The sequence below is a fragment of the Microcaecilia unicolor genome, chromosome 10 (assembly GCF_901765095.1).
Source record: "Microcaecilia unicolor chromosome 10, aMicUni1.1, whole genome shotgun sequence".
NCBI classification, from domain to species: Eukaryota; Metazoa; Chordata; class Amphibia; order Gymnophiona; family Siphonopidae; genus Microcaecilia; species Microcaecilia unicolor.
Genome location: NC_044040.1, coordinates 175,645,462 through 175,672,085, shown reverse-complemented (window position 1 = coordinate 175,672,085; position 26,624 = coordinate 175,645,462). Strand labels below are relative to the sequence as shown.

Here is a 26,624-nt window from a genome sequence, read left to right as displayed (position 1 = left end):
AGTGGCAGAAAAAGGTTAAATTGGTCCTGTCAGTCTGTTCAGTTACAGTTCTTCCACTTGGAGAAGCAGAGTCTAATACTCAGTTCAACACCAGCACCTTTTAGCTTAACGTTTGAATGTTTTCCTCCCACTGCCCTCCATATCAGACCGTGCATCTAAATCTAGGTGCAATTTATAGAATATGCTTAAGTGGAAATTTTTTTAGTGCTGATTTTTCAGGCGCCTTAAATAGAATCTGGTCCTTAGTGCCTAATTTCTGTGGCGTGCAACTTCAAGGGGGGAGGGGCATGGATATTGGATGGTCATGGTCAGGTCAGGGATGTGCCAACCAATTAGGCAGTAAGTTATAGAATACTGTCAGTTATGCGTGTAAGTGCCAAGATTTGAGTGTTTAGGTGCAAATATTTTGACATGGCATAAGTGCTTAAGCCTAGATTTAGGTGCCAAAATGCAGACATTTGCTATTTTGTAAGTGCAACTATGCACAATATTGACATTATAGAATTGGCGCATAGCGTCTAAATATTGGCACCTAAGTGTTAGCGCCTGTAACGAAACACCTAGCCACCTGCCTGGGGCTAACTCTGCGGCCACTTAGAGGGTCTATCCCCAGCACAGCTCAGATCCAACTGCACCTGGGCATGTGCTCTACACTAGCACCCTCCTCCCAATGACTGGGTCCCAATCGCCTCTGGGTGAATCTTCCGCTCTCAAAGTATTCCCCAGTGATTTCTAGGACACTGGGGCCACACTCCCAATGGTCCCACATTTCCTAGAAAGCATCCACAGACCCCAAAACACAAACCACCAAGATTCTTAGTCAGTCTAGACAAGCAGAGGCAATAAACTAAAGAAGGTTTATTGTCATAAAAAATTAGAACAGTGAAACAGAAAAGATGCAATCGGCAAACAGTAACAGGTAACTGAATATGAATCAATTATAAAACTATCTAAACGTTTTATCACTACCTGGATAGTGCCTGGGAAGTACAGGAAATATAGCTGGTCACAGATAACTAAATATAACTACTCACAGGGTCTCGGTAAAGAGGTCTTTCTCACTCTACTTCCAAACCAAGACTGGAGAAAAATCCAGTATTCCCAGATTGAATTTGAGCTCCTGGGCCAATCGGAGCCCAGAACAACATATTTTTTTTTTAAGTAGCTGGTCACATCACTGCAGGTTACTTTCTCTTTGTGTTAAACTAAAGAGGGAACAGTCATTTCTTTGTAACAGCTTTAAATATAAAACATGCACCACCTGCTGGCCAAACTAGGGAACTACACTTCATGAAATGTTCTTTTAGTTCATATACTGGAAAATTTACCATTTCGCCACAGCACCCTTTGCTGAATTGAGCTCTGTATGCCTCTGTTTATGCAGCTGAAAAAAGGGGGAGGAGTGTAGGATGAATCAGCCTCGTAAGTGGGTGATATCCAACCATGTCAATGTGGAAATTTTCCAAGGTAGCTGTGAAAAACCTAGAAAGCTTTTTACAGGCATACCTGGGATTTCTTGTTAAGCCATAGTTGCAGGGTCTTCTCATTCCATTTTTGCCTGTGGATGGGATCTGACTTGTTGAAAATGAGCCTCATTATATACAGGTACTTATTTTGTACCTGGGACTGGAGGGTTAGGTGAGCTACCCAGAAGCGCAAGGAACTGCAGTGGGAATTGAACCCAGTTCCCCTGGTTCTTGGACTGCTGCACTAACCATTGAGCTACTCCTCCATTCCACTTTAAATTCCACTTGAAGTTTTTACCTGCCAGACCCTTTGCCACTCAGTGGCATAGGGTTCAGGGCAAAGAGGAGAGACTCTTGGGGTGAGAAGGACTGGTGGCACCATATTAATAACTCCAAGCCAACTTCCCGAAAACATTTTTTTAAGTATTCAGGCTATATTGAGATTTACCTCTAAATGCAATATAAATTGGTGGTGGGAGTAGCTATTTGAAACACGTATACTATAAGTGAGATTTATACATGTATATGCTGGGTCTGTGATTGAATGCACACAAAATAAAATGGTTAACTTTAAGTAAGCTGTCAGGTTGAGATTACAAAATAGACTGGATTGATGGCATCCAGCGTAGACTGGTAGAATCAAATCTTTAAAACAACAGACTTTCATTATTGACAGCCCTGAATTCTAGATGTGTCAATAATACATAAATATGCTTCAATAGTAGAAAGAAATCTTATGTCAGGCTACAAACAGAAGAGAGATTATTACTCCCCATCTCTTACATTTATCCATGACATTGATCCGTGGACAAGGGTAAACTGTAAGCATCAAAGAATGTTCTAGTTTTTAGCTCTTTGGCCATTAACATGTCTTGAGAGTTTTGCAGGCGATACTGCAGAAACCCTTCAGACAGACTTTCTCTCTGTGTGATATTTTTAAAACATTTTCTCAGCTTTTTTAATTTCATGTGCCCAGGGTCTCTGATAAGAATTCAAGTAGCTGCCCTTATTGTAATAAAGTGCTCCACAATACAGTGCAACCAATGAGAAAATCCTTTTTTTTATATATATATCACTTAGTTGAATCCAGTTACAATGTCTTTTCAGGCATATATGTTATCAGATGCATATTTTTTCTTTTGTATTATCTTATGAATTATTGCAATAAGATGACAATAATGAGCGTGCTACATTACCTATTTACACAATTACTCTATTTCTTTCCAGTGACAGTCCTGGCTATCTTCCATGAGCTGCATGTTGACACAGACCTTTATGCATTGCTTTTTGGAGAGAGTGTCCTAAATGATGCTGTGGCTATAGTCCTCACATAGTAAGTACTGTGGGCTGTTTCAGAGCTGGAATGATAAATGTGTTGATGCATTGACTGTTACTGTAGACATTTAAAGCAAAAGTAAAAATTGTTAGGGAGGCATTAAGTGTCACCAGCTCACCAAACTGTTAAGACTGAAGTACTCATTAACAGCCCCATTTTAGAATTTATTTATTTATTAGGATTTATTTACCGCCTTTTTGAAGGAATTCACTCAAGGCGGTGTACCAGAGGCGTAGCCAGAACTCGGTGGGGTGGGGGGCACTGTTTAGCCGCCGACCCCAGCCCCCGCCACTTTGGACCTCCCCCCCGCCGCAACCGCCGCCGCATCAGGTATCTTGTTTGCTGGAGGGGGTCCCCAATCCCCGCCAGCCGAAGAGTCTTCAGCGCCGGTCAACTCCGGCGCCTTCGTGGTGTGATCATCTGTTTCTGATGCCTTACATCCTGCACCGTGCATGCAGCCCCGTGCAGGACCTAAAGCATCAGAAACAGATGATCACACCATGAAGGCGCCGGAGTTGACCAGCGCTGAAGAAGACTCTTCGGCTGGTGGGGATTGGGGACCCCCGCCAGCAAACAAGGTACCTGATGCGGTGGCGGGGCAGGCAGCGTGAAATGTAGAGGGGGCCAGGGTGTAATCTGTGGGGGCCCATGCCCCTGTGGCCCCACGTAGCTACGCCCCTGCGGTGTACAGTAAGAATAGATCAAACAATAGGCAATTACAGCAGTAAAAATATTCAAGTAACAATACAAAATATGGCATGGTATACTACTTGCTATGACAACACAATACATATTACAACATTATAATTGGTAGTGAAGGGTAAGGCAAAGTTATAGCATATAGATGAGTAAGAAAGTAGGAAGTAGTTATTGAGACTTGCAGGTCAGGTTTCATCAGTGTTTTAGAACAGAATCCTCTAACATAGAACATGTTCTAAAATACAGGAGAAAAGGATATTTCTACTCCAGGTCTATGCAGCGTAAACATCCATTTTACAAAAATAAATGTATAAAAAATTGATGGGTTTAAAGCCTGGTTATCTTTGCAACCTTGGAAGCATAGGGGCCCTTTTACTAAGGCGCGTAGGAAACTACGCGCGCCCAGCGTGCGTCAATTTGGAACTGTCGACCGGCTACCGCATGCCCGGATGGTAATTCCATTTTTTTTATGCCCGTCCAATACGTGTGACAGAAAATATTTTTTATTTTCTACCGCATGGCACTAACCAGGTGGTAATTGGCAGTGTACGCACGCTGAAGATTATCGCCCAGTTAACACGTGAGACCTTACCGGGTGGCAGTAAGGTCTCAGGCCCAAAATGGACGCACACTGATTTTTATTTTGCAACAAGTCCATTTTTGGCCAAAAAAAGGCCATTTTTGCAGGCGCACTGAAAAATGGACCTGCGCATGTTCAATACATGTGCCTACAACAACGCAGGCCATGGACCCCATAACCAGTTGTTATCTCAACATTATCACAGTGACTGGTTTCTTTTGGCTTTTGAGGGAAAAACCACTGGGGGGATTAAGGGGGCTACTCCCCTCTCTCCCAATCCCTCCAGGGCAGAGCTGCTCAATAGGAGCTGTTTCTGAAATCCCAAATGTGCTTGGTAGCAGGATTTTAGGCTCCAAAATGAGCATGTGGAGGGTAATTTTATAAAACCATTTTCATGAGAAAAACGCTGATTTATATATGCTAATAGGCTGTTTATAAAATTAGGTCACTCCTAAAAGTATGGGCAGTGCAAATCAGCATGTACTAGTACAGTACACATGTTCAGGGGCAGAGTATGAGTAGAGTCGCAATTTATGCACATACTTTATAAAATATGCATTATTGCACATACTCTGTGTTTTACACCTGCTATTGAGTAGACACAATATCCATACCTTCAGTCTAACCATGATTTCTTCAGGATTTGTTCTGCTGTTTTATAAATACACGTGGTGAGGTATATTTTCAAAGCACTTAAACTTACAAAATTCCATAATGGGGCATAATCGAACGCGGACGCCCATCTCCATGGGCGACTATCTCTGAGGACGGGTACGCAAAGGGGCGGGACAGACCGTATTTTCGAAAAAGATGGGTGTCCATCTTTTGTTTCGATAATACGGTTGGTGCCGGGCAAATGCTTCGGATTTAGGTGGATTTGAGATGGGCGGTATCGGTTTTCAGCGATAATGGAAACCGAAGCTGCCCAGCTCAAAAACGAACACATCCAAGGCATTTGGTCATGGGAGGAGCCAGGATTTGTAGTGCACTTTTCCCCCTCACATGCCAGGACACCAACCGGGCACCCTAGGGGGCACTTGTAAAAAGTTAAAAAAAACAAAACAGTAAAATACCTCCCAACTCCATAGCTCCCTTCCCTTGGGTGCTGAGCCCCCCCCCCAAATCCCCCCCCAAACCCACTCCCCACAACTCTACACCAGTACCATAGCACTTATGGCTGAAGGGGGGCACCTACATGTGGGTACAGGGGGTTTTGTTTTGGGGGGGGGGTTGGAGGGCACTCATTTACCACCACAAGTGTTAACAGGTAGGGGGGGTGGGTCTGGGTCTGCCTGCCTGAAGTGCACTGCACCCACTACAACTGCTCCAAGGACCTGCATACTGCTGTCATGGAGCTTGGTATGACATTTTTGGCTGGCATACAGGCTGGAAAAAAAAAGTTTTTAAAGTTCTTTTTTTTTTATTGGGAGGGGGTTAGTGACAACTGGGGGAGTCAGGGGAGGTCATCCCCGATTCCCTCGGGTGGTCATCTGGGCAGTTGGGGCACTTTTTGGGGACTTGTTCGTGAAACAAAAGGGTAAAAAAAAACCAGCCCAAATTCTCGTTACTGCCGTCCTTCTTTTTTCCATTATCGGCCGAGGGCACCCATCTCTCCTCGGCCGATAAACACGCCCCAGTCCCACCTTCACCACGCCTCCGATACGCCTCCGTTAACTTTGGTCGTTCCCGCGACAGACTGCAGTTGGAGGCACCAAAATCGGCTTTTGATTATACCGGGGGAGAAAGGCGCCCATCTCCTGATTTGGGTCGAAATATGGGTGTCTTTCTCTTTCGAAAATAAGCCTGATAGTAACCTATGGAACATTGTAAGTCTAAGAGCGTCTTTTACTAAGGCGCGCTAAAATTGTGGGTGTGCTAAATGTTAGAGACGCCCATAGGAATGCATTGGCATCTCTAATGTTTAGCGCACTCACAATTTTAATGTGCGCCAAAAACGTGCGCGCGCCTTAGTAAAAGCCCCTCCTAAGTGCTTTGAAAATGAGCCCCCTAGGTACCTTCCTACCTAATAAACCCAGGGGCACTGTTATAAAATTACCCCCTAAATGCTAATTAGGTACTAATGCTCAATTGTCAAGATTTTCATATACAGAGCTGCCAAGTTACCCAGTTCCAGGAGGGAGGAGACTCTTGGGCTATTCTTGGTTTTGAACTTACATCCCAAAAGGATTGTAGTAGTTGTACTCCCTGGTTCTACCCACTGAAATCAATTCTGCAAATCCCATAATGCATCAGGATAGAGGTTACCTAAAATCCAGGACTGTTTTTATGCTATGTGAACCACTCTGATAGAATTTTTCTCTAGGGCGGTATATCATATTTTAATAAATCTGAAACTGATTTATCATGGTGTTGGGAAGCTATGGTGATTGGAATTACTAACTGAACAAGAGCACATTGTCCCTGCCAGTTAGAGGGCAAGGTCGGATACAGAGTTCTAGTCCCACAGTACCACCACACATCCGCTCGTGGACGAGAGAAGTCTGAAAAATCAAGGGAGTCGATGTAGGACATATTTGATTTACATCAGTGGCGTTCCTAGGGGGGCTGACACCCGGGGCGGATCGCCGATGCGCCACGCCCCCTGGGTGCAGCGCGACACCCCCCCCCCCCCCGGGTTCATGCCGCTGGGGGGGTGCCGTGCGCGCCTGTCCTCCGTTCGTTCCATGCTTCTTCTCTGCCCCGGAACAGGACCTGTTCCAGGGCAGAGAAGAAACATGGAACGAACGGAGGACAGGCGCGCGCGGGGACCCCCCCAGCAGCGTGCACCCGGGGCGGACCGCACCCACCGCCCCCCCCTAGGAACGCCACTGATTTACATAAGGATAGTTGTCCTACAACATAGGGATTCTTAATCTTTTCTCTGGTCAAGCATGTCTCAAATACCGTTCCCTGAGTAGGGGTCCTAAATACCGGTGGCACCTTCGCACCTTTAGGCAGGTCAGGAAACAGTAAACTGAGGGAAATACAAATTGCATCATTTCTTTTCTTTGGAGCAATTTTAGCATACACATGGTTCCCTTATAATCATTTACAAAGTTCAAAGGAAAAGGAGCAGCTAAGGGCTCGGGGCGTGAGGAGGAGCAAACATAACAATCAGATAAATTCAAACTAATTGTGGGTGGCTGGTACATAATAATTTGGGGTGGTGGTAAAAAGACTAAAAATAGCAGAACCTGACTGGTCTAAAATATTCTTCTCGGAACTGGGTATTTTGGCAGATATGCAAATACTGATCACATTCAAGTTGATAATATTCTATATGAAATGCATTAGGATTAGTTTTGTAGAATGTGCCTTTAGTTTTCACAACCCAATCCAATCTAGTTTAACATACCTTTCTTCAAATGTTGTGCTGCTTGTAGCCTGCATTCACAGGTTAGAAATTAAGCATGGTATGAGGAAAATCTAATTCTTATGTATTAAACATCAAGTTTACAGAACAAACTTTTGTATTTTGGGTGTCTTGAAATGTGGGGTTGAGATTCTTCTCCTCCTAGGCCCACCTGCCTTTTTTCCTGTTTTCTCCTCCTCAGTGAGGGGGTAGTTTGGAAATTAATCCACAACATATGGTAAAGCAGCTCAGCTTGGTAAGTGCCTTCTTGGAAGACTCCTCAAATGCATTTATGGTTCCGTCAATTGTAGGTTAAACACACAGCTCCATACCACCTTCTCTCTGGTTTCTCTGCAGGGTACTACTACTATTAGCATTTATATAGCGCTACCAGACGCACGCAGCGCTGAACAATTGACATAGAGAGACAGTCCCTGCTCAAAGAGCTTACAATCTAGGTAAAACAGACAAGAGTACTTAGGCTCACTCCTTTAATAAAGCTTTTCTTTGTCCCCAGTGATTTCCTCTGGACGTGAATCTCTCTAGCACTTTGTTCATGACGTATGGTTTATTCCTGTTGTTTCCATGGCCATCTATCTCTGCAGTTCTATGGGTACCATCCCTCACAGGATCTGAAGTTCTCTTCCCTAGTCACAGCTCAGTCTCTTTTGGCAACAGGAATTCGGGAGCTGACCTCCCTTCTTATTGACTCGTGACCTGACTGTTTCCTCAGCACCCAGCCATACAAAGCTTTGGCCTACTTAGTGCAGGTGGGGCACTTGCTACTGGGAGGCAGAAAAGAAATGCAGAAAAAGAAACCTTCCCTGCAAAACTGGAGCTGTAAATACAATAAGGACCCATCTAACTCCTCCCCTAGATAAATCTCAATTAGGACCCATCTAGAAAAATCCTAGGTGTCTATCCCTCTATGCTGCTTACAGGGCAGCTCTACCCTGGCAAAGGCATAAAGAGAATCTCCACCAAAAGTGACACCTGGATCACATTCACATTTTGAATCCAGAGACTGACAGGTGTCTATACTTAAGGTCTACTAATGAATTGATAAGGCAGTAGGCCAGTGACTGTAGCCAACTGTGTGCCTAAAACATGTTGCTAAATTATAGAGCTGTGAATATTTAGGTGACTGAGCAGAGCCCACTTCATTTTTCGGGGCTAGACTTAGACCTTGTGATACTAACTTCTAACATTTGCTGATTGCAAACATCAGGTATTATGAGGCCTCCAGATTTCTGTGTACTTATCCCACCTTCTTTCTAAAGCCAACATCTGTGTGCAAGTTGTCCTGCAGACAGATATCTGTGCTTGTTTGTTTCCACTGTTATCCTACCAGATAAAAGTCTGCTTTTGTATTTGAGGAATGCTGTTACCAAGACCTGACCCACTTCTGTTGAAACAAACACATTAGATCAGTTTGTCTCCAAAAGGCATTGAAATAGCTAACTCCACATGCTGTATTTCTTGCAGCTATTCATTGGCAAGATTGTGTCTTGATGGTAATATTAAAGTTTATTCTTACAGAGTGGTAGCAGCAGAGACACTCGGGCCCCAGATTAGTCCCACATGTCAAAATTTACTGGGCAACCACTTGCTTTTCATTACTCGCTTAATAAAACATTATTGCTTTCAAAACTAAGCCATGTTGGGTTGCTAAATTTACTGTCCCTGTTTCAGTCTATCTTCCTGACTCTGTCTTGTGCTCAGCAAGGCCATTGACTTTTGTCTTGTAAGAAGTGATTTATAGATATGTGATTTAGAAAGCCCTTCTTCTATTTGTTGAGCAATAATGTGGAAGTGTTCTGCTGCTGCTTTACAGCAAATTTACTAAATCTACAGGAGTCTGTGCAAAATGTTTTTTTTAATTATTATTACTAGTAAAAAAGGCCCGTTTCGAAACGCTATGAAATGGGCACTAGCAAGGTGAATTCCCACCCATCCTCCCTTCCTTCCCTCCCGAGTTCCATACCCCTCTCCCTCCCTCCCTTCCTTCCTTCCTTGCTGAGTTGCAGAACTCCTTCCCTCCCGAGTTGCAGACCCCACTCCCTCCCAGTTCAAGGGCCCCACCCGAAGCACATCCACACACCCACCCACACATATGTCCCTCCCTCCCAGTTCAAGGGCCATCAAGCCCCTCCCACCGCGTTCCAGACTACCCCCCTCATATTCAAACCCCCCCTCTGCTTTAATGTCCCCTGCACCCCCCTACCACGACCCTTTGTACACCACCCTTTCCTGTGAAATACCTCCCCGAAGCCGTCGCGTACCTCTGCTGAGCTGGCGGATCAAGTTCTGTTCTTTCTCAGCTGCGGGGCGTGGCTTCATGATTGTGCATCTGCTGAAGTCTATGTGCGTGCGTCTGACATCAGACACACGCACATAAACTTCCACTTATGCTCAATCATGAAGCCACGCCCCGCAGCCAAGAACTTCCAATCCGTCAGCTCAGCAGAGGTATGCAACGGCTTTGTTGATGCGCCGAGCAAGGGGGGGGGAGGTTGTTGTGCCACTCCCTGCCACTTGCTCTGAAAGTGGCAGGGAGCAGCACAGTGACAGCTGTTTCCCAGGCAGGGGGAGGAGTGGAGCGTGTTTCCCTACTCCTCCCCTTGCCTTGGAATCAGCTGAGAATGTGGGCGGAGCTATTATGATGCCTATGAACACCTCAGGCTTCAGGCTTCACTGCAAGGCTGCTGGCTTCAGAACGTTGGAGGTGCTTTTTATGGAATCAGCTGAGAATGTGGGCGGAGCTATTATGATGCCTACGAACACCTCAGGCTTCACTGCAAGGCTGCTGACTTCAGAATGTTGGAGGTGCTTTTTATTATATAGGATGATGATGCAAGAGACGTACATGGGTGTAAAACTGCATGTATATGCACATTTCACTAAAACTGTGCGCATCCGAGCAAATGTGAATCTACAGAGTCGGGTTCAAGAGGGACTTTTTTTTTTCTTTAAAAGCATTTAAAAGACCACCTTCAATGCAATCATTATCAGAGTAATGCACAAAAAGACAATAGAGAGATTAAAACTAGAAGTAAACATAGACCACTATAAGAGACATAAATACCACTCAAAGTGAGGGAATTATATAATTTCCAAAGACAACAAAAGACACACCAAGGAGGGGAAACAAAAAATAATAAATAAATAACAGGAGCAGTATCAATCACTTGGCCAAAGTTAAAATCAGTCAAAGGATTGTGCAAACAGCCATGTTTTGAGGCCTTTCTTAAACCTCTGAAAGTAATTTTTCTTTCTCAGATCTAGCAGTAAGGAATTCCTTAATTTTGGAGCCATATAAGGAAAATATGCTTTCCTAGGTATCTGCAAAGAGCTCGGTGCTTGTGGCAGTTGATAAGGCTCCACTACTGCGGCCAGATAAAAAAACAAACAAACCAGTGTAATAAATGCTGAAAGTAAGGGTAAGAATCTTAAATCTGATCCTCGCAGACATGTGTACATAGCTTTGAGTACCATCAACTCCCATCTTTGGGAGCAGAGCCAGAGTTAGAATGGGTGCAACCATGGCAATTGCCCTAGCCCCCAGGCCACCTAGTGGGCTTTGGGGCCCTCTCCCAAATTTCCATCTAGGGCCTCAGCATTCTAATACTTTGCAGTTTTACAGGTACCCTTTGGGTCCGTACAGGGGTGTGCTGGTAAATTTTTAACAACAGGCTCTTTCTTCGGACGTAGCCAGCTCTGCAGTTGGAAGGGCCAGGGATGGCCGGTGAGGGGGGGGAGCAACACTTGCCTCTCTCTCCTCCCTCCCTTCATGCGGGCACACTAGGCATACCTTTGCTTGCAGCCAATAAATGGACTGCCACCACTCCCAAGGTCTTGCTCTGAGCAGCATGCTGAAACTTCTCACACATGCTGGAGAAGTCCCAGCCTGCTGCTAAGAGCTGGAAACAAGGAGCGGGGAGCAGCAGTAGTCTATTTACTTGGCTGGCAGGGCTCAGCATCCCCACCAGCAAAGTAAAAGAGAATTCAGCAGGGGGCCCAAGCCCACATTTTGGGAGCCAGTTGTTAAAGTAGCCATGGAGGGCTCTAACAACCGGCTCCCAAAATTCTTAAAAACTTAACAACCGGCTCTTGCAAGCCTGTGAGAGCCTGCTCCAGCACACCACTGGGTCCGTATGAAGAGAGGTGGAGGGTTTGCTTAAAAAGTGCAGATAGGTGCTTGATGTCTTTAGTCTTGTTGAAGTCTTCTAATGTGTCTGTGCCAGTGGGTGTGTGGTGTGGGTTAGTCTCTGTCCCTTTTTTCCAAGAGGACAATTATCACTTGTAGGGTTGTAAAGTACACAGGTGCTTTTTTGGCACATATATTTTTACACTAATTTGCAAGTAGAGGCAACAGAGCTGGTCTGATTTTAAAAAATTACTGTACAGAATTTTTTTTTATTTCTTTGGATTTTTGTTCATACCTTTTCAGTAGTAAATCAAAGTGAGTTACAGTGGGTATTTCCCTGTCCCTGGAGAGCTCACAATCTAAGTTTGTACCCGAGGCAATAGAGGGTTTAGAGACTTGCCCAAGATTACAAGGAGCAGCAGTGGGATTTGAGTCAGCCACCTCTGGATGTCAAGACTGATGCTCTAACCACTAAGCAACTCTTCCACTCCTCTGCTCCTCCACTCCATGCACATGAAAAGCACCTGTGTCCTTTGCACCTGCTGCTTTGTGCAGGTAGCCTAGAAGAGTAAAGTCATCTGTATACTTGTGATAATCTTGCACATAACAGGACATTCTTCTCTGTGACCTAAATATGCTTATAAGAACATGTCCTTGCAGCTCAGCTCAAAGTATGCAGAGATGGAAACATACACACACTTTTTTTACTGGGGCCAAGGATGGCAGTTTCATCTAGGTCATTTTCTCCAGGTAAATAAGCTTTCTATGGGGGTAGTTATCATGGTCTGGTGAAAGGCAGGTTTTTACCATGGAAATCACCAACCCTGCTGTATCTCAGTATTACATGTTGCTGATTCCTGTGTAAAATGAACATGCTTGGGAGCCAACTTGCAAGCAGTGTTATTCCACTATTCAGTCGCACTGGGCCACAAAACCGAAGCCTGGTGCACCAGATACCTCATAAAAGAACCAGCCTCAGTTCCCCAAAGGTTCCTCCGAGGGCCTCATCCCCCCCCCCCCCCACCTCACAAGTTAAGCCCTCTCTTGACATGCCCGACCCCCAGGAGAATTCTCTCCCAATGGCAGGCACATGCCCCTTTCGCCCCAGAATCTACCATAAAGATGTATCCCCCACCCCACCCATAGGTCTCCCTGGGCCTACCTTTAAGATTCCCTGGGGTCTAGGGGGACTGAGTAGGAGAGAAACCCAGTTGCTGCTTGCCCTCACTGGTGTTAGGATCCAAAATGGCGCTGGCAACACCTTATATAAAACATGACATCTACCAGTAGTACCATTAGGGGTCACCAGCACCATTTTGGATCCTAACACAGAGAGAACAAAAGAACAGCCAACCGATCAGCAAACACCATGTGACATGAAAAGTAGTTGAAAAAAAACATGCTTTGAGCGCAATCCTTTTGGGACTAGGAATTGCAACAAATAAGGTAGTGGTATTCCTTGAGTGCGACCAAAGGCTGATATATATATAGGGGAGCCTTACCATAAAGTATTTTTAAAAACAAAGGTACACAGTTTAAAATCGAGCTTCCACTGGCAACTAGTGAAGCCTAATCAGCAATGGTGAAGCCCTATCATACGCCTCTAAGTGCTTTGAAAATGAGCCTCCTAGTAACATAGTAAATGATAAAGACCTGAACAGTTCATCCAGTTGCCCAATACTCAAACTCATTATCAATTCATAATTAAATCAACAATGAACATGATACTTGATCATGGTCTATCTTTGGTGTTTCTGGGACATAGACCATAGAAGTCCACCCGGCCCTGTCCTTACTTTCCAACTCTTGGAATTGCCATCGAAGCCCAGTCCAGTCTGTCCGAATCAGTCTTGTCATTTGTGGGACACAGACCGTAAACGTTTGCCCAGCACTGTTCTCAGGTTCCAGCTACTAGGAATTGCTGAAGCCTTTTATAGCCTATCTTAAACCGGATTGCCATATATAGGACACAGACCGTTCAAGTCTGCCCGGCACTTAGATCATCACAGTCAGAGTCACCATGTAAGTATCGCTTGACTTTCCAGCTTGAATTTCCAACCCCCAAAACTGAACACAGCACTCCCTCTGACGTCTGTCCATCACTTGATTCATGTACACACATGTTGTCATTTAAGTTTTTTGTTTTGTATCAAATTTATGAGCCAAGAATATAAGGCGAGCAGCTGTATTCTGGATCATCTGAATCCTTTTCAACAAAGACCTAAAACATCCTAGATAGACGCTATTACAGTAGTCTATCTGACCTATTATAAAACTTGGCGCAATTAGATTAAAAGCATCCAAATCAAAGTAATTTCTTATTCTCAGGGCCAGTCTTAGCAATTGCAGGGCCCTGTGCAGACCAGTTCGGTGGGGCCCCCACATCTACTTTAAAATGGCTGCTGAGACTTCCAACAGCGGCCTTGCAAGACTTCAATGGAAATTTCAACCGCCATTTTTAAAAAGCGATGCAGCAGCAAGAGAATCTGCAGCAGTGGGCAAGAAATACTGGGGATCTTTCCTGCCCCAAAGAATCCACTAGACCACCAGGGTGGCTTGAGGTATGTGCCGGGAGGACACACTGCGGGTCGGGGGAGGAGAGGCAAAGCTTAGATTGCCGTGCTTTCCCGCCGCTCCTGTGCAGCTTTCTAAACAGGAGAGGAGACGGCAATAGCAGGGAGTGGGAGGGAGATGCCAATGCCACCGCGGAGCCCCTGGGAGCACGAGGCCCTGTGTGACCACCCCTTTTGCCCCTGCCTAAGACCGGCCCCGTTACTCTTAACTTTTCTTCATATAAAAAGTTTTTTTAAACCAATGCTTGAACCTATAAATCTGGACTTAAGGTGGTGGTCAGGATCACTCCTAATATTTTCAAACTAGGTTCAAATTTGAATTGGGGATTAGTTACTCTTAAAATACCATCATTCCATATTTCTGAAGTTTGACCAATTAAAATAAATTTAGTTTTATCTTTGTTCAATTTTAGAAGATGAGAAGAAATCCATTCCTCCAAAAGACAGATACATTGTGCAATCTTATTTGAAATATCTGTTTCTTATGAACAGCTTGGAACAGTAGAATTGGAAAAGGTGCAGCGAAGGGCGACTAAATGATAGCAGGGATGGAACGACTTCCCTATGAAGAAAGACTAATGAGGCTAGGGCTTTTCAGCTTGGAGAAGAGACGGCTGAGGGGAGACATGATAGAGGTTTATAAAATAATGAGTGGAGTGGAACAGGTGAATGTGAAGCGTCTGCTCATGCTTTCCAAAAATACTAGGACTAGGGGGCATGCGATGAAATTACAGGGTAGTAATTTTAAAGCAAATCTGAGAAAATATTTCTTCACCCAACGCATAATTAAACTCTGGAATTCGTTGCCAGAGAACGTGGTGAAGGCGGTTAGCTTGGTAGAGTTTAAAAAGGGGTTAGACGGTTTCCTAAAGGACAAGTCCATAAACCACTACTAAATGGACTTGGGAAAAATCCACAATTCCAGGAATAACATGTATAGAATGTTTGTACGTTTGGGAAGCTTGCCAGGTGCCCTTGGCCTGGATTGGCCGCTGTCGTGGACAGGATGCTGGGCTCGATGGACCCTTGGTCTTTTCCCAGTGTGGCATTACTTATGTACTCATAAGCACCATGATATCATCTACATATATGTATAATTTGGATGTTGGACCTGGGGAACAAGGGAAAGAGGGGGCAGAGATGGTGCATCAAGGGGAGGGAGAAAAATGAGAGGGACAGATGTTGCATCTGGGGGGGAGGGGGAGAAAGATGTTGGTTCTGGGGAAGGGGAGGGATATGGGACCCAGGACTCCCTTATTGCCCAGGGGCTCAGATCCCTATCAGTCTACTCCTGCTGTTAACTATCGTGCATATTTTCAAAGCACTTAGCCTTCCAAAGTTCCATAGGTTTCTATGGAACTTTGGAAGGCTAAGTGCTTTGAAAATGAGCATATATGTTACTTTAGCTCCATTTTAAACTGGCCATAGAAGCAGGAATTGAGACACGTGAATCTGCCAACATAGAGCATGGAGAAATAGACGTTTATGCACCGACTGCAAGCAGAATATTGAGGGGTTCATAGCCAGCACGTAACTGGTTATCTTTGCAACCTGAGAAACAACTAGGTACTATCCCAACACTGTCACAGTTATTGGTTTCTCTTGCCACTTTGACATTTGGGGGAGGGGAATAAAAACCACTGGGGGATTAATGAGGCAACACCCCCATCCCTCCAGTGGAGAACTGCTCAATAGCAACTGTTTACCAAATCCTAAACGTGCTTGGTAGCAGGTGTAATGCCCAATGTTGGTCTTTTAAGACAGAGATGTTTAATCCCCTTCTTAAATGGGGAAAAAATGTCTATGAACTTCCCAAGCCCTTGTCCCACTCAAGATGTGCCCAGACCATGCTCCCTTGCCATTTGCTTGCACTTGGGATTAATATTTGCATATCCCAGCTTTGCAAAATTGGTTTCTGCACATATCAGATGCGAATAGGGCTTGTAAAATGAGGCCTCTATTTATTTGAATGTAGCTTATACATTTTTGTGGAAGCTCAAAGCAATTTTATATTCATGTATTTCCCAGCTGAATAACTGTCTGTGTCAGCCTTGTCCCCATCCATTCTGCCACCTCTGTATCAACATGTTGCATCTATCAGCATAATCTCCTTCATGCAGAAGACTTTCCTGTGAAAAAATGGCTGACTGCGACCTCTTCCCTCATCACTCATCCACTCAGTAACTACTTCCCGCATCTAGCTAAGCATGACAAATTGCATCCAATGTTGTGGATACATCATCTTGACAACATCAACTCCCTTGTCGCATCTCATATCCACTTCCTCCCCCAGCTTTTAACCCCCCCCCCCCCCCCCTTCACCATCTTGTGTTCGTGCTTATTTAGTCTTGATATACTGCCATTTCTGACTATGCAGATCAAAGCAGTGTATAGCTTGGCCCACTCCAGAAAATATGACCACAGCTCCTCAAATTGCTTGTATTTGTACTAAGCAGCAGTAAAAATAGGCCCTTAACGCGCCCTTACTCAGTTCTTTCCTGTATTCTAAGGCTACTTTTACCGCAGCCATAAAAATCCTGATTTTCTAATTTTTTTTGCATTAGTGGCCATGTGCTAATGTTGCCATTGGCACATGGCCATTATAAAAAATTGCCATGGGAGCACTTGCCATCTCCAGTTTTGTAGATGGTAAAGGCCTCCTGCATTATCTGTGTGCTAACCAGTTAGCGTACAGTAATGTAGATGCGCTAACTGATTAGTGCAGAAATGCCTACTCTCCACCCGTGACATGCATCCTCAAAAAGAAAATTAGTTCACGGTTAGCATGTGTAGATTGTAAAGTTACTGCAAGATGTCTGAGCGTGTCCTATTGCACTCACATCTTTTTCCTGCATTAGCACCTAATGTAGCTTAGTAAAAGGACCCCCTAACTTTCTTGCAGCCATGTTTTTTTGGAGTAGTAGTGGGACCGCGACTCTGGAATGAGCTACCATTATCCCTCCATTTGGAATCATCACTGGATAAGTTTAAAGCAAGATTAAAAACTCATTTATTCACCACAGCTTTATCGAGATTGATTAACTGCTTACTATATTGAGGCTGAGACCTCGCCAGCACTCTGTTATATATGTGTATGTATATGATTCTCGGTTGTGTATGTCTTTGTCTTGTTATTTTTCATTCCTATTCTAACTTTTCTTCTGCCTTTCCTATTGATTTTGTAGATCTTTTCATTTTTCCTTTGATTATTATTATTATTGTAAACCTCTCAGAAGGATTCGCAGGTGCGATATATCAAGTTATATTAAACTTGGAATGTCGGGGCCTTCAGTTGATTGCAGTTTTCCGTGAGCACCATCCATGCTGCTCTCATGCCCTAAACCATTAACTTATCTTGTAAGTTCCTTGATGCACAGTGTCTTCAAATTCAATAATGCCACTTCCATTCTCCTAGGTGTTACAATTAATGTTACAATTCTAATATGATATTTAAGAATAGGGGAAATTACCCAGAGCATGTGGTCGCAGCATGTGCTGTATTTATAAGTTTATATATATATATATATATATATATATATATATATATATATATATATATATATATATATATATAATTTATTCTCCACCAATTACCTATAAGGTAATAAGATTTACAATTGCAAGAATAAAGGGGGAATTAAATATCATATTTGTTAAATTACATTAACCTGCACTGCCAGACTTAAAAGCATGTGCTCAGAATAGAAAAGACCATATATTAAACTTTAAAAAGGTTTATTTACAATACAGGTAATGTAATAATGTTGTAAGCGAGAGGTAGTTTTAAAAGGATCTTGGTACAGGAGAAATTTGCTTAAACAAGATAACAGGTTTGAATCATGAATTAACTTACAAGTCTTTGTTTGTCATCCAGTTGAGTGATGAGCAACATGTAGTAATAGGAGCCCAAGAATTCTTACAGCAGTCAGCAGTGGGGGAGGGGGAAGAGGAGAGCAGCAGAAGAGGAGAGTCTGCCTGTCTAAGAGGGGAGCAGCTCCTGCTTTTATCATGTCTCTAGGAGCACTCCGTCTTGAGTGGTTTGCAAAGAATCATTGTCCTGGATGTACTGAATCCTGGGTAATTGCAAAGAATCATGTTCTTAGGGTGCACTGAATCCTGGGTAATTTGCAAAGAATCATGGTCTGCTGACAAATGATTTACTGTAGCAAATCCTAGGTCTGGATTTGCCTTCCTGTTTATTGAGTCTTTTGTCTTTAATAGGTGGAAGTTTCACACATCTCCAGACTGTGTCTTCTGGTGTCTTTGATTTTTTGTTGTGTTGATATTCACTCAGCCAGGATCTTTTGATCAGTCTTTCAGGTGGGAGGGGGAGAGAAACTTGGGATTTCTTTGAAGCAGTTTTAACTTATTTGTTTCTGAATAGTCTTTTTGTTAAGGGTCTCGGTAGTTTTCCAGGGGGAGGGGGAAAGCCAGACCAGTTGATTTGCTTCTGTCTCAATAAATCTTTAAAGCTGTATCTTTATATTGGTATCTTATCCAGCAAAATAAACTGATGTTAAGTAGTAATATCATGCTACATATTTCAATAATTCTGACAATTAAACTCGTATCATGCTACATAGGTACTTTCCTCTTTACTAGCTGACTTATAAAGTCAAAGGTCTGTTCCTTGTATTCCTGAATTATTGGGCGCTACCAGGACAAGACCCTATGTGGGCCGTGCTTTGGTGGCTGTAGCGCCGCAGGTGTGACACCAATACTTTCTGTGAGCTGGAGCAACTAGTTGTGTGGCTGGTGCAAAGGTGCTGGTAGGAACAGTAGTATCAGCAGGATAAAAGATGCCTGTAAAATGCAAAGTGTCCAAGCAGCCACCATGTATCAGTGGAAAGAGGTATGAGTTGCTGCTCGCTGCCAGATAGGAAATGAAGGCTTTAAAAGGAACAGTGGGAGGGGAGGGAGAGATGTTGGGTGGGGGCGGGGTTCTCATGCCAACCCACTTTACGCTCAGGCCCACCCAAAATTGAGTGTCTGGCTATGCCCCTGGTGAGAAGGTAAGCAGCGTGCCACAATTTTCAGGTTGTATTATCTGCAAGTACTGCAAATAATGACATTGGGGCCCTTTTACTAAAGCTTAGCATACACTATTGGACGTTAACATGCATTAAGTGCCACATGGCCTGGACTGCCCCCATATTCATGGAGGCACAAGTGCATTGTTATGTATATTTTGTATGAGTATTATTTGTATTCAATTGCATTGTCTGTATGATGGATAGCACTATGTTCTGCCCCCCCCCCCCTATAGTTTGCAGTATTCTGTGATTGACTCCTTGTGAGCCTTTCCTATTGGCTGATAGCTCTGAGCTAGAGCCAGCTCTCCCCCCTCTGTATCTGGGGGCTATGTGAGAAAGTCCCAGTCTTCCTAGCATGCCTTTGTGACCAGCAGCTGCTCTAGGGGCTGATCCCTCCTGAATCTACTGTGATTTCATCAAAATTCTTCTCCATTTGCCCAAGTCTACATTTCTCAGGGCATTTTCTCCTTTGAGTATTACAGCTTTACTTCTCTCTAGCCATCTCCTTGCCTCTGGGGTGGCTAGATACTGACTCTGTGTGCAGAAGCCAACAATTATGTTCAAGCAACTGAATTGTAAGTTGATTTTCTTTATTTGCTATGATTGGTACATTAAAGAAGAGTTGGATTAAGAACTGAGAGTCTACTGGTAAAGTTTTGACTTGGGAATGGTTTAGGTGGCTGTTGAAGCTTTATTACCTCACCTAGCCTAGCAAATGGCCCATAGGTATAAAAAAGGATGTGCAGCATTCAGCACATGCTAAGCTTTAGTGAAAGGACTCCATAGCCTGAAAAATATCAGTGCTATCTGGTTATTAAAATGTTAGTTACAGGATGGCATATTTTTTATTGTGTTCCTGGATTTGATTTTGAGCAATCATTTCATAAATATGGTAGTAACAATCAGCATGATGATGTGGTTCTGGGTAGCTTGTTTGAAGCAGTGATCCTTGGATTCCATTATTTGGGTTGAGTTGAGATGGGTTCCGGTAAATGGCTGTAGCACAAGGTTTACTTTCAGAGATCTACCGAAGTGTGGCTTGGGGCAATCATTTGGGAATATCTGTACTTGTCATTTCAAATAGAACCTGTTGCAGAGGATTCTCTCCACTTAACCACAAAGAAAATGATATGAATGAACCACGGGTCAAGGAATTGGGCATTTTCAGTTGAGATGTTATCTAATCATTTATAAAAGACAGTTATAAAGCTGCGTTTTCCCTACAAGTGACAGTATTGGCATTAAAGCTTCTTCAGCTCTGAGATTTTTGCTGGGAGTAGGTTGAAATAGGAGCATAAGCTGTCATGCATCAGCATGTTTTGCATCGTACCAGATGGTTTATTTCTCCAAATAAGCATTTTAGCACTTCATTGACAGAATCTTCTTTATTCACACTAGAGGAATGCGAATTACAGAAAAACTTAATAGCTGCTGTATAAAGCAGATATTAAGCAAAAGGGAGAATTTTGGTCACAGCCTGAAAAAAAATATATTTGGACCACATGGAAAAGGGAGCCTTTATGGATGAACCATTACTTCTTTCCATTCTATCTTCATGTGTCCATGAAGTGCACCCAAAATGGTAAATATAAATTCATTTTTTTACTCTTTCAAAAAGTACAAAAACTAGGGGACACTTAAGGAAGTTACATGGTACTACTTTTAAATGAACTGGAGAAAATATTTTTTCACTCAACGAATAGTTAGCTCTGGAGCTCATTCCCAAAGGATGTTGTATCAGCGGTTAGAATATCTGGGTTTAAAATAGATTTGGACAAGTTCCTGGAGGAAAAATCCATAGTCTGCTATTGATATAGACATGGAGGAAGCCACTTCTTGTCCCTGGAATCAGTAGCATGAATCTTGCTGCTATTTGAGATTGTCAGTTACTTGTGACCTGGATTGGCCACTGCTGGAAGCAGAATACTGGACTAGATGGACCATTGGTCTGACCCAGTATGGCTATTATGTTCTTAACCTGGTCATCCAAATGTGGTCTTGCCTTACATTTCTGTTTAACAGCCTTTAAACTCTAATACATTTTTTTCTTCTGGCCGATGAGGCTGTCCAGGGGAGCCTCTGTTTCCCTTCTATTGCTTATGTTGTTGCCATATAACACATGTTTAAACCTTTCCTAATTATAGCTATTTGTTATATAGAAACTTGGGGGGGGGGTTAGTATTCAAAAAGGTTTAACTGGGCAGGAGAGGCTCCTACTTGACTAAACCTCACTGAGCTGGCCGGCCACCGATATGCAGCAGTCCTTAACCAGCTAGTGCCAATGATTATCACCGCTAACCAGCTAAATTAGGGCTGGTACGGAGGTGAAGCTTTGGTGGGAAGTGGAAGGGCTTGAACTTGGGCCTATGCTTACAGGCCCTCAGCCATGCAGAAAGCATCATTAAGATGTTGTTCTCATTCTATATCACAGCCCCCCCCCCCCCCCCCAGGTTCTGCTCTCCTGCGCACATACCAAGTCCACCTGGTGGAGGGCTGGACTTCACTCAGGTGGCATATTGAATGGTTTTCCCATCTCCACTGCCCTGTCTGACAGCCCTGGAACCGGAGCTGATGTAGATGCTGTCCATGAGTATCCTGAGCATCTGAAGAAAAGCTTTTTCTGCATTGGTAAAACAGACCTTTTCTGGACACAAATTTATTTTTATTTTTGTTACATTTGTACCCCACGCTTTCCCACTCATGGCAGGCTCAATGCGGCTTACATGGGACAATGGAGGGTTAAGTGACTTGCCCAGAGTCACAAGGAGCTGCCTGTGCCTGAAGTGGGAATCGAACTCAGTTCCTCAGTTCCCCAAGACCAAAGTCCACCACCCTAACCACTAGGCCACTCCTCCACTCCACTGGGCAAGACCTTTATTGCTAATAAAGAAAAGTGTGCACCATGTTTTAAAGGTGCCATGGTTTGTTTGACATGTCTCCTGGGAGGTAATGTTACCAGTGATTTTAAGTGGAAGCTCATGTTGGGTGTACCAGTCTGAAAATCCACAGACCATAAAAGACTGTGCAAAACCAAATTTTCCTGTCATTTGGATATAATAAGAAGGCCAGCATGACAGAGTGTTTTATATGTGCAGGAAAAGAACTAAGAAAATATGACGATCTACAGGCTGATGATTAATTGATCTCAAGGATGAGACAGAAGAGGGAAGATGATGATCCCAGATTAGGACAAGATACATTTGTAAAATAAATATAAATGTATTTGTTTTTATTACTGCTTGTTTCTTCATAGGGATTCATCTTCAGGTTTATAATGGGCAACAATGGGAAAATGAGCTTCCATTATACAGAAAAAAACATTAAAGCACATGCCTGCATAAAATATATATAAGAAATGCCAAACACATCAAGAAGTGTTCCCTATGAAGGAAGATGCTGTCCAAGGAGTATGGAAGGGACACCAAAAGCTGAGTAGATAAATTCTTTATTGCCAATGACCAGATATAAAAGGCTCGACGCGGTTCCGTGTTTTGGCAGATGGTATGCCTGCCTGAGGAGTCAACGTATCTACAGATGTAAAAAAAAGTATATAAAAATAAAACAAAGAGAAAAAATTGCATATGTAAAGAGTATATACATAATAGCCATAAATCAGAAATTGGAAGGTCTTTTGCTAATGATGAAAGAGATCATTTAGATCCTTGCAGCTTTGTCAGTCTGCTTAGATTTGAGCTCTTTGAGGTTTTTTTCCTTCCTTATGATACAACACTTATTTTTCATTGAGTGGATTTTGGTAGTTTGTTCTTGAGATACTACTAATAATCATTTCTATAGCACTACTAGATGTATGCAGCGCTGTACACTTTATATGCAGGTACTGTCTCTGTCCCTAGAGGACTCACAATCTAAGTTTTTGTACCTGAGGCAATGGAGGGTTAAGTGACTTGCTCAAGGTCACAGGGAGCTGCAGTGGGAATCAAACCCAGGTTGCCAGGATCAAAGCCCGCTACACTAACCATTAGGTTACGCCTCCATTCCAATGCCCAGAGCCTCTCAACTGTGCTTCTTAGGATATGCTTATTCTTATTCATCTTAGTTGACAAAATAACTTTCTCAGCACAGAATTCCAGTGAATGAGCCAGACAGAATAGCTAATTACATATTGTCTTGTTCTGTTTATAGGAGCAGCTCCAATCTGTGTTAAATAATGCGTTAACATGACCAAACTGATTTTAAAGGTTTTCATTATCGAGAGCAGTAATGTCGTCTTTCTGTGGGGAAATATTTGAGAGTTCATTAGGAAAGTATTGTGTTTGCAGCTGTGACCCTTGTTTTCAGTGGAGGAATGAAAATAACTGTCTCGAGCAGTCCAGTATTGAATATTTATTCTGTGCATGTGAACAAATGTTTCCTTTTGTAGTATGAAAGTGTATTACCACATGAATTTAATTGGGAGGATGTACAGTACGAGCCATGGTAGTTTCAGCTGAAATGTCATGGAAGCTGTGGGTTAGATTTTATCAGTTCTGATGCAGACCATAGGCAGCACATTGATGCAGAACTGTGTACCTGCTACAATTAGTATCCATGAAGGGATTGTATCAGCAGGCTGACTGATTCACTGATTTTAGTCCTGTGTCTATTCAACAGCTTTTTTTTTTCTTTTTTAATTTTTTCCTACCCCTTATAGTGTTGAAAAGAAATTGCACATAAGGAAGTGAGAAGGTCTGACTTGTCTCTCTCTATATGTCTGGAGGCAAAATAATTCTTTTGAAAATGTAGTGGAACTGGACCAAAATTGGAATGGTGAAAAAAACAGGACCAAATTGGACTGAGGTGTCAGAGAAATAGTCCCTAAAAATGGCCCAGTGAATTTTTGTGGGAGAAAGAGGTCAGTTAGGGAATTCATCCTTTCATACCACCTCTCCTCATATTCTGTTCTGTCCACTCTCACTCATACCCACTCACTCTCCCCTTCTCCCTCCCCCTCCGCCCCCCCCCCCCCCCCCCCCCACTTGCCACACCCCTCTGTGTGTTAGGCTGTCTCAGGGCCCCTTTTACTAAGTGGCAGTAAGACCAACACGGAATTTTCTGCTCGCTAAACAGGAAGTACCGCGGGGCTACCGCAGCAGGCGGGCGGTACTTCCCACCCCTAGCGCACCATCATATCTGGTGCTAAAAAATATATTTATTTTTGTAGCACTGGGGTGTACCCAGTGGTAATTGGTCAGTGCCGCACGCTGCCCGATGGGTGCCGGTAAGGGCTCCCTCCCGAATTGGCCGTGCGGCAAGTACTTTACTTGCCACATGGCCATTTCCTGCAGAAAAGACAGACTTCCCTTTTTACCCACTGCAGTAAAGGTGGCCTTGACGCATGTGAAAAACATGCCCTTTTCTTGCAGCTTGGTAAAAGGAGTCCTTAATGAGTCAGATATGTGTTGTATTTTCTCAGTTGTAAAATTTATTGTGAAACCTAGTGTTATGATTGTGGTCATAACCCCTCTCAAACTTACCTTTTTTCCTGGTGGTCAGCTTAGCTGGCTTCTGTTTCTTTTGTCTGTCCTTTCTGAGCTGGCTCTCTCTCTCTCTGTGCTGGCAGCTTCCAGCAGCATGACTCTAATTGTTTCACTTTACTACAGCTGTGTGTGTGGACTGAGTTAGCTCTACCTCTCTTTGGGTGTACTGGCTTCAAATGCTTCACGGTGCTGCATTGGTGTGGGTTGGGCCTCTATGGGTTTCAGTGTGCTCTCTGTGTTTCAGTGTGCTGCCTGGGTCTAGGGAGTGTGACATCATCATGGAGGGCCTTGATAAGGAAGTGGTGTTCTTTCCTTCAGAGCCTTTGCAACGGTTGTGTTTGCTTTAGGTAGGGTGGTGCAGTGTGCACTTCTGACTTTGTGTCTAGTTTCCCTGCTTGCTTTTGCTAAGGTCCAGGTTAGTGTAGGTGCAGTGTGCACATTTGTCCTGTGTTTAAGTGTTTAGCTTCCCTGCCTTTCCCTTGTAGCTCCCCTGCTTTCCCTTTGGGTGTGGTTAGAAGCACTGCTAGTTTGCTGTTAGAAGTACTTCTGGTTTTGGGTGCTGTAGAAAGCACTTCAGTTTGCTGTTAGAAGTACTTCTGGGTTTGGTGCTGTTAGAGGCACTTCAGTTCGCTGTGAGAAGTACTCCTGGAGCTTGGTGCTTAGTGGCACCTGGGTTAGGTTAGTGCGGTGGTGCTCTGCTGTAGCGTGGGGGCTTAGGAAGCTCCTTTGCTAGCTTGTGTATTTAGTTCCCTGCTCTGTTAGTTTAGGGCTTAGGAAGTCCCTTTGTTGAGCAGGGCTTAGGAGCTCCTGTTTAGTATAGGGCTTAGGAAGTCCTTTTGTCAGTTTACTGTTAGGAACACTCCTGCTGGTTTAGGGCTTGGGAACACTTAGATCAGTTTAGGTTAGGAGTACTTCTGTTTCCAGTCCTGGTCCCTGTGCAACCGGTATCCGGTAAGTCCTGCCGGCCACTCAAACCCAAGGGCTCAACCCTTGGGGGGGTAGTGGCCAAGCGCAGGTGAAGCTGTACGGACCAGTCCAGTGTGTTCTGGTCCGGTGTGTGTTCCAGTCCTGTGTCCTCCAGTCTAGGGGATTCCAGTCCGTGTGTTCTGGCTCGCTGGGCGGGGCCTGCAGTCCCTGCCGGTGCCGGTGTGCTTGCCCAACATTGGTTGGTGGGTTTTGCCTGCTGCTGTTGCTCACGTTTGCTCCAGAGCCCGGCCCCGCGGGTTCTGAACCTGAGAACCTGACACCTAGTGACTCAGCTGTATATCGCTCTTAGTGGTTGCCATGTATGGCAACTTCTTGTCTGAACAGTGTAATTTGCTCCCAGTTGCTATTACTAATTTCAAGTAGTGGTAACTAAGCATGTTTTATATTTACAGAACCTTGCTAGACCTCTCTTCTCAACCATACAGGACTATCAAAATGGTTTACGACAATAAATTATGGGTACATGACAGTAAAGGTAGTGAAGAGTAAAAAAAAAAAAAAGGGGGGGGGGATGTACGTGAATGGAGTCACCATGGGTGACATCTGCAGACAGATATAAAAATCTCTTGTTTGAAATGGGTTGACAGTGACATCTAATGGTTTTGTATGTTATGACACTTTTTTTGTTTTATTATTTCCAAGGGGCTGATGCAGAAAGCTAGTGCAGATGAAAAAGTGTGGTTAGTATGTCATCTATGCTCAGTTTTTTTGGGCACACTGCAGAAAAGGGTTTTGCGTAGAAGCAAAACTTTGTGTTAGTTATTAGCATACAACATATGAAAACTGATGGTAATGAGGCTATTAGCTATTCTGCCCCAATGCAGAGAACTGCTGTAGACTTTCAGGTGAATCCAAAGTGGGAACTTGAATGCCAGGTCTGAGGAGATATAGAAGGATTAGTTCTTGTTTTTTTTTTTTTTTTTTGCAGCAGTGTCTGTAAGGTTTCTTTTAATGCTAATTATTTTTTTACTGCT

General features: G+C 43.7%; 1 protein-coding gene across 2 annotated transcripts in view; it reads left to right on the top strand.

The window, feature by feature from the left end:
* SLC9A9 (solute carrier family 9 member A9) overlaps nt 1-26,624 on the top strand; it is a 514,180-nt gene that overhangs the window by 129,378 nt on the left and 358,178 nt on the right. For both annotated transcript variants that reach the window (XM_030216056.1, XM_030216057.1), the window contains exon 6: nt 2,694-2,799. In XM_030216056.1, coding sequence (XP_030071916.1) covers nt 2,694-2,799 — 106 coding nt within the window. The remainder of the gene's footprint in view (nt 1-2,693; nt 2,800-26,624) is intronic.